Here is a 9,031-nt window from a genome sequence, read left to right as displayed (position 1 = left end):
TAGGAATAACTATTCATATTCTATGTTTGGTTGGTGAAATAAGATAGAATATAATATACAAAGAATGAAATAGAAATTCCTTCGGAATAACTATTAATATATTTGGTTGGTGAAATAAGATAGAATATAATATATAATTTTTCATTCACAATACAACATTACCCTCAAATGTATTACTATAAATTGTATGTTTTCTCGTGTTATTAACGTTATTGTGTTTTTTGACATTTTTTCTTCATTTTTTCGTGTTTTCACGTAGTTTTTCTTTTTTTCACATTTTGTTACTTTTTCTTGTTATACACGTTTTTTTAAATTTATCGTATTTTTCACATTTTCGTGTTTTGTTTGCATTTTTCATCTTTTCATGTTTACCACGTTTTTCAAGTATTGTCACGTTTTTGTGTTCTAGCATTTTTTGCGTTTCCGTGTTTTTCGTGTTTTTTCACATTTTCGTGTTTTTTGTATTTTTCACGTTTTTGTATATTTCATGTTTTATCACTTTTTCGCGTTGTTCATATTTTGTGCTTTTTCAAATGTTTGCTTTTTTTGCGTGTTTGTGTTTTTCGCGTTTGTTCACATTTTCATGTTTTTTTGCGGGGTTTTTTTTTCATATTCTCATGCTTTGTAACGTTTTCACGTTATTCATGTTTTTCGTGTTTCATATTTTTCGTATTTTTACATTTTTTTAACGTTTTCTCCATTTTTCTCTAAACGCGTATGATTTGGGGAAAATGTTTTACCCTTTTGAAAAGGGTAAAACATTTTCCCTTATTTCTTCATTCGTTTTCCATTGATTTACCACTTATTTTCCTGCCCAAACAAACACTGAAAAATTGGGAAAATATTTTCCTCCAGAATATTTTCTCCCAAACAAACATGACCTTAGAATCATATTCTCAATGCCATTTTTTTGTAAGAACCGCAACCTGGCTTTACATAAATTATATTGGCAGTGGCGCATGTGGTGATGGGTGGGTGAAATGTATTTCTATTGTTACAAACTAGGCTTAATACCTTCCTAGCCTTCCAAGTTCAACTGATCTCGAACTAAGATTTCTGACAACTAACTCCCTCAATTTGTTTAGTGGATTGCTAAATATCACTCCCAAATTACTTATCACCGCCTCCATTTGCCCATTTGGACTTTTTGCCCCGCCCCCATTTGAACTTTTTGCCCTTCTTATTATTTTGATCAAAAACTGAAAATTCTCTCTCCAAAGTCATAAACCAAAACAACAATAATTGAAATTATGAAAATAATTGATGTGTGACAACTCAAACCCCGGAAATGGATGATTACGAGTCGGAAACATTAAAATTTACATTTTTTATTAAAGAACTCATGAAAATAATATATTTTTTATGACGATTTTGCATTTTTCGTCACAAAAAACTAAACGGTTTATTATTTTTCGTCACTAAAAATTTTACGATTTTGCACCGGCCAAAATTTGGCCTAAACGGATGCCAAAATTCGTCACAAAAAATTCAGTTTTGAAAAAAATTATGAAAAAGGCAAAATTGTCCAAATGGGGACGGTGATAAGTAATTTGGGAACGGTCAATAGAAAAACCCTTTGTTTATTTGGAACAAATAACCCCACAAATAGGTTATTCGTAGAGTTTAGCAACCGATATCTTGAAATTTTTTATTTTTGATGCAATATTATGTTGAATGTTTTTTTAGGTTTATGTGCTATTTGTTCTAAATAAGCAACTTGCTGCGTTATTTGTTCCAATTGAGCAATTTGAAGGCTTATTTATTTGTTCCAAATAAGCAAGTTGAGTGATAAGTTGTCACAAGTTTAAGTTCGGGGATTCAGTGACTCACAGGATTGGGACAACTTGGGGACTGGGAAGGTATTAAGACTACGGACTAACAATAAGGATTCCCTGCTTTGGCAAACGGGAGCTACTTTTGTGTTTCTATTGGTTGCTCTTGGTGACGAATTAATAACTTGACCAGGTGTAGGTGTAGGGCAATGATAGCTAAGAACCATATGTTGAACAAAACTCTATAACGTATGTATAATTGAAATGGATAAAAGAATATATATGAATTACATGAAGAAGCAAAGTGAATACAATAATCATTTAGAAGCAACTGCAGATTTCTTGTGTGTCCCTAGCTAGATGGTAACATATATATATATATATATAGGACAGAGAATCACTGAGAAATGCCGAGAGGCGACAACCAATTGGCTGGATTTTGCTGATAATCGGGCCTGTTGGAATTAGCATTTTTGGCAGCAGATTTTGCAATATAATGTTGCTGGATTATGAGAATAGATGAAGTGTCTGCAAAGTCAGATGAAAGTAAAGTGTCTCCTAAAGCACCAAGTTCTTCACAATCACTCCACTCCAATAAGCCAGATGTTAATTGTGAAATTGCTCCTTGTCCTTTCCCAACTATATACAAATCATACCCATTATGCATTCTTCTCAATGCTGTTATTATTTCATGCCCTGAATCAACTGTCATTTCTGCATATGATATCGATTGCTCATACATTGTCTTATACCTGAAATCATTTATATACTCATCATCCAATTTTCTCTCTCTTTCCTCATCTGTCAATGCTTGCTCTTCATCATCTACACCATCCCCACTTGGAAGAAATCTCACTACTGTTAGACTAACACTCGCTGATCCTGCCATCCTCCACGCGTATGCCAACGCCTCTCTGCTGTCTGCTCCCCCTATAAACAGCATAACAAAGTGGTTTTGCGCCTGCGACTCCCCCAGCCCCCTGTCTATAAGTATTCCTATTGAACAAGGAGCTGTTGCAAGCAGGTTCTGGTTCACAGTTCTTAATGAAACATCCTCCTCATCTTGTAGTTTTCCGTACACATCTGGTTGTTTGTGAAATGGTACTAAAATGAAGTTGACTCTTTTCTCCTCTGCAAGTCTACAAACGTCTTCTTTCATTGAAGCATATGGAGACACAACTGTGAGTGATTGAACTGAAACTGCTGGGGATCTGTTTTCGTAATTTTGGAAAGCAGTAATGATGTGATCTGATTCTTCGATTTCTCTGCTGTAACTCTCTTGTCCGGAGGCAGTTTGTGCTCGGTGGTAAGCATCGTGAACAATTAACATTGCTGAAACTCGTCTTGCAGTGAGTTGAACAAGATGGAGTGCGAACACAACGATTGGAGATTGCTTTGTTGGATTAGAGACTTCGAGGAGATTGATGATGCCTGATAAGTTGCTAACTGAATGGATGCAAGCAAGTATTCGTAGCTCCGAGTCTTGTTTACTTTTCTCAATAGTTCTTCGTTTGTATTGCCTTACCTGCTTTGATGTCTTGGTAGCTGCCAACGCAATTGGCTTTACCATTATAGTCATTATTATTAATGAGATTGTCATGATAGCAAACATTGGATCATCAAACCCCTGCGGAAGGGAATTAATATTCAAAACATTGGACATTTACTACGTACACCTTTTCTGTTATTAATAAAATACTAAGTTACCTCCATATCTCGTCCAGCATTCAGGATAATCAAAGCTAATACTCCTTTGGTGTTCATAAGCACCCCGAGAGCAATGCCTTCACGAACAGGATAGCCATGTGCCATGGAGAAGACGAAAGCACTAATAACCTTGCTCACACAACTCAAAATGATAACAAATATGACCATAAAAATATTATAATGTGGGCTTTTCAAAGTACTGAAGTCAATCTTAAGGCCGTTGGTCCAAAAGAAAGCAGGAAGGAGAATCCCTGTAACTAGATCCTCAAGTTTCTCCATAAGTCTCATACCAAGTTCCCCTTTAGGTATAATAAGACCAAACATGAAAGCTCCAAACATAGATTGTGAACCACAAGCATCTGTGACTAATCCAAAGATGACAACTCCTCCAAGGATAAAGTAAATCAACAACTCATAATCCATTCCTCCATTGTAGGAGTTATTAAGGCGAATAGCCCAAGCAAGAGCAGGACGAACAGCAAACCAACACAGCAAGACGAACAAGATGATAGCGAAAACGTTCATGAAATAGAAATGTCTGTTAACCATTGTTATGGAAAGAACAAGAAGTGCCCAAGCAACAAGGTCAGAAACAAGTGCTGAAGATAAGGCTAACTTGCCAATCTCAGTGTGTAGGAGCTTCATGTCTGAAAGGACTCGAGCAAGGTCAGAAAAGCTTGTAACAGTAAGGGTAATAGCCCAAACAGCACCTCCCATTCCAGCAGTGTCCATGCCCTTCAAATAAGTGAGTAGGAAATAGGAACATGTTCCCATTCCAAGAGGAAATAGCATTCCAAAACCTGCATTCCACATAGCCTTCTTCTCAATGTGTCTTAGCATAGTAAGATCCATCTCTAGTCCAACCAAAAACATGTAATAAACCAAACCCAGTTGTCCCATTGTGTCCAATGTTTTTGTTGTTTTGGCTGGATGTATGTATTTTGGAAACCATGATGTATTGGCCAAGAATGCAGGACCAACAAGAATAGAACTCTACATTTACATTTCACAATGCCAATGTTAGTCATTATTAATTACTCATAAAAAGAAGAGAAAAAAAAGGACTTACGAGCAGTTCAGCAAGGAAACGTGGTTGACGAAGTGGTTTGAGGATAAGAAATAAAAAGCGAATTAACAACATCATGATGCTCAACTGTATGACAAAGTATGGGAGAGAACTAATTAATGAATTTTCACTCTTCCAAAAGGCTTTGTCATCTGTCATATTTTCAAAGTAACAAAGGGTCACCGTATTCCCAGTTCCTCGATATAGAAATTCCTCATTGTTGTTTTCATTTCCTCGAGACATTTTTACTTTTTCTTTTTTCAGGAATATTCAATTGATCATATATATATATATATATATATGTATGGAGACAGATTGTTATATATTTGGTTTGTTTGGTTGTGCTTTCGCACAATCCAAATCAATGAAATTGAAGAACAAAACTTGAATAAGAAGGCAATTGTCAACAAACAAAGCCAAAGTTGTTAATCATCATTTTCAAATAACCAATTCTATATATGGTTACCCGCACTAATTGCTCTTTTCTTTTTTTAATGGATTGTCTCTCCATATATAGGACTACAACAATATTTCTTATAATAGTTTCTCTGTGCTTCAATAATTTCTCATTATCATATCATTTAATATATCCCCAATGGTATCACTTATTTCTATTCAGAAAACCAACCCAAGTATTTTTACAATATATGCCTTACATGTTAATTGCTTTTTAGTATAATTTATCTTTTTATTTTCGTAACATATAAAAAGGGATAAATTTCAAATAAAACCTATGTGGTTTCATTAATTTTCAGATAAAGCAGTCTTTAATTCTTCAACTTTTTTATTTAGATGATATTTAGTAAAGAGAGGGAAAGTTAATGTTTAGAGAGAGAAAGTTCCAAAAAAGATGATTTTCGAAAATAAAAAAATGTAGTTCCATAACAAATATGACATTAAACAACTTTAATTCTTAAAAATTTTCATTTTCAGGTCGTTAAAGATGGTTTTAATACCATTAATTTAAAAGGTCCTTGTTTTCTTAAAAGTACGAAACTCCAATCCTTTATCTGAAAATTAGTGAAACCACATTGATTTTATTTAAAATTTACCCTATAAAAAAATGTATTAGTAAATGCAATTACTATAAAAATAGAAAAATCTTTTAATTAAAAAAAATTGATTGGACTATCTAAAGTTTTATTAATTGTTTGGCTTGGACTCGATAATTCTATCGAGCTTCCTACGTATCCCGAACATCTTTTAATATTTAAACCGGGAATCAAAGCCACGTAGTTCTACCCATTTTAGGTAGTTCTCTTTAACTTATTTACACACTGCTGAAATTAATAGACTTCATTTTATCGCTAATACTATTCATAATATATTTAGCATCCCGATCTATGAATGCGACTCATCAATTTTTAATATGTTAAAAACTTAATTAATTTCCTAATAACTTAACTTAATTTCGGAATAGACCAAAAACGCTTATTCAAACCGTCTAAAATTTATTTATTATTTATTTAATATACACGAATACTTTATCGATTCGACAATATAAAACTTAAACTTAAAAACCTTAAAATCACATTATCAAATCAAACCAAATCAAAAATAAATATCGACATCGTTAACAACTCGTAATCAATCAGATGTTTTGTCAAACTAATTCGTAATCAATCGAACGTTTTATCAAACCAAATCCGTAATCAAATAAACGTTTTATCAAACCAAATTCGTAATCAATCAAACTCGTAATTTAATCACTTCATAACCGAAACATAAAACGTTATATCAAAATCAATTCACAACCGAAAACATAAAACCTGATATCCTTATATCCATCCTAGAGTTTCTCCCCTTATGTATCAATCCATAACCACACATATCAATTCAATAACCACATAGTCGAGACGTCTCTTTAACCTTGCCTAATCCTGTATTGGTCTTACCCAACACTTCGCTGCCAATACCCGACTAGGTCTTTAGACTGTGTACACAGGCCACGTTCCTCACTGAACATGGTCTTCAAATATCAAAACCATCAATCCGGATCACTCTAGATGGATATAAAAATCATAAAATCACAATATGCTCAAATCTCTTTTCATAATCAAACGTTCAATTTATTCCATAATCATAAAACCATTTGACTTCAAATAATTATTGTCGTAAAAATAATCACAATTGTTAAAATCAAATAATCTTTTAATATAACTAAAATTGTTAAAAATTCGTATAAAATCACCGATTCATAATTTAATCGAACTCCAAGAGTTAAATAGCTCAAAATATTATATCGATAAAATTTAATATCGTTAAAAGTAAATATTCTTATCGGATTACTTTCGGTCACCGAAACAAAAATTCTAAACTGAATAATTAATTTGAATTATGAATACTCTTAGACTCGTTAAACCACGTTAAACTACTAAGAGTATATTCGACCTAATGTTATATTCAAATCATATTTGAACTTTTATATTCAAATTGATATAGACTCTATTAAACAAATATCGGTATTAGTCCTTCTAATTTATAACTTATTTAATTCGATAATTTAAAGTCTCTAAAATGTTAATCAAACACTTTTACCAGACTACTTTCATACACTTTTATCGGACTACCGGAATTGTAACGTGTAAACTAACATCGTTAACTACGACCGAAGGTTCAGTTAGACTCGTGACACGGCTACGAGTCTATCCGTACTAATTTTATATTCCTAACTCTTGTGCTAATTTTATATTCCGATTATAAATTTAAACTCGTTATGCGGCTAAAGGTCTTAATACCAAATTTCACATCAATAAATCTAAAGGACAATTGTCTAAATTTTGTATCTTTATTAGTAAATCATAGGCTTGATAAATTACTAATTTTAACCGTGTTAAAATTCAACGAAACTACCGGAATCAAACCTACATAAAATCATACTAGAACATTTTAAAAGTAATTCGGTCTAAAATATAGTTATCGAAATATCGTCGTTGATCACCAAAAATTCACCAAAGTTTCGGTGTGATCAATTGACGATTACCGGTTCACGTCGCTCATAACTTTCGTTTATATTTGAAACTCCCTCCTTTTTATATCTCCCTTTTCCCTCTTTTTATCATTTTAAGGTAAGGATTACTTCCCACTCACTTTGCATATGTCAATTTATGGTTCCATGTACATACACATGGCAAAGGATGTAGATTAACTTTTAGACAAGTGTTTCTACAAGTATTTTATTGATGCCACGTTTTTTTTTCTTCAACCAATATATTGACACTTGTTGTGTATGTGTCATGAAAACATGACATATTAAATTGTCGAGTTAAAATACGTTATAAATTAAAATGATTAACACCGAGATTTGTTAAAATTTGAATATAAAAGTTGGTACAATAATTTGAATATAAAAGTAGTAGAATAATTTGAATATAAAATTAGGACGAATATACACTTAGTAGTTAACGAGTCTAATAGTAATTCGGTTTTTTAGAAGTTTCGGTAATCGAGAGTAGTCCGATAAGAATATTTACTTTTAACGATATTAAATTTTATCGATACAATATTTTGAGCTATTTAATTCTTGGAGTTCGATTAAATTATAAATCGGTGATTTTATACGAGTTTTAAGAATTTTACTTATATTAAAAGAATATTTAATTTTTAAAGGATTTTGGGTATTTTGTTTGCAAACTATTTTGAATAATTGTGATTATTTGTAAAATAGTTAATTGAAGGCAAATGGTTTATGATTATGGAATAACTTAGAAATTTGATTGTGGAAAGAGACTTGAGTACGTTATGATTTTCTGATTTTTTATATCCATTTAGAGTAATCCGGACGGGTGGTTTTGATGTTTGAAGACCATGTTCAGTGAGGGACATGGCTTGTGTACACAGTGTAAAGACCTAGTCGGGTATTGGCAGCGAAGTGTGGGGTAAGACCAATACGGGATTAGGCAAGGTTAAAGAGACGTCTCGATTATATGTGATATATGTGGTTATGGATTGATACCACTACAAAAAAAAAAGGGGCTTTAGCAACACTTTTATAGGGACAGCTATATAAACCGCCCAATGGGCCTGTTTGAGTAAAAGCCCATATGTTTTATTAAAGCAGCCCATGTACAATTCTAAAAGAAGAAGGAATAAGGTTTTATGTTTTCGGATATGAGCTGATTTGGATATAAGGTTTTACGTTTGTTTAATTACGAGTTTGATTGATTACGAATTTGGTTTGATAAAGTGTTTCTTTGATTACGAATTTAGTTTGATAAAACGTTTGATTGATTACGAATTGGTTTGATAAAACCTTTGATTGGTTGCGAGGTGTTTTGATAAAATGCCGACATAACGATGTCGATAATTATCTGTGATTTGATTTGATTTGATAACATGATTTTAAGGTTTTTAAGTTTAAGTTTTATATTGTCGAATCGATAATTTAGACGGTCTGAATAAGCGTTTTTAGTCTATTCTGAAATTAAGTTAAGTTATTAGGAAATTAATTAAGTTTTTAACATGTTAAAATTGATGAGTCGAATTC

The 9,031-nt window shown here is 32.4% G+C and overlaps 1 protein-coding gene across 1 annotated transcript; it reads right to left on the bottom strand.

Moving 5' to 3' along the window:
- Positions 1–2,127: 2,127 nt before the first annotated feature.
- Positions 2,128–4,733, bottom strand: LOC136227748 (cation/H(+) antiporter 15). Its single transcript, XM_066016487.1, has 3 exons — positions 4,549–4,733; positions 3,480–4,472; positions 2,128–3,399 (listed from the first exon to the last, which is right to left on the bottom strand). Exons 1-3 carry the CDS (start codon positions 4,702–4,704, stop codon positions 2,170–2,172), a joined length of 2,379 nt encoding a protein of 792 aa, XP_065872559.1. The 5' UTR covers positions 4,705–4,733; the 3' UTR covers positions 2,128–2,169.
- Between the last annotated feature and the right edge of the window lie 4,298 nt (positions 4,734–9,031).

Source organism: Euphorbia lathyris, chromosome 4, assembly GCF_963576675.1.
Source record: "Euphorbia lathyris chromosome 4, ddEupLath1.1, whole genome shotgun sequence".
NCBI lineage: Eukaryota > Viridiplantae > Streptophyta > Magnoliopsida > Malpighiales > Euphorbiaceae > Euphorbia > Euphorbia lathyris.
This window is presented reverse-complemented; position numbering and strand designations above follow the sequence as displayed.

Bases quoted from the DNA above. Each gene is read 5' to 3' on its own strand.
- LOC136227748 (XM_066016487.1), bottom strand. From the start codon at position 4,704: ATGACAGATGACAAAGCCTTTTGGAAGAGTGAAAATTCATTAATTAGT. The intron at 4,473-4,548 runs GTAAGTCCTTTT...ATGTAAATGTAG, and splicing joins GTTTCCTTGCTGAACTGCTC to AGTTCTATTCTTGTTGGTCC. The intron at 3,400-3,479 runs GTAACTTAGTAT...TCCCTTCCGCAG, and splicing joins ATGCTGGACGAGATATGGAG to GGGTTTGATGATCCAATGTT.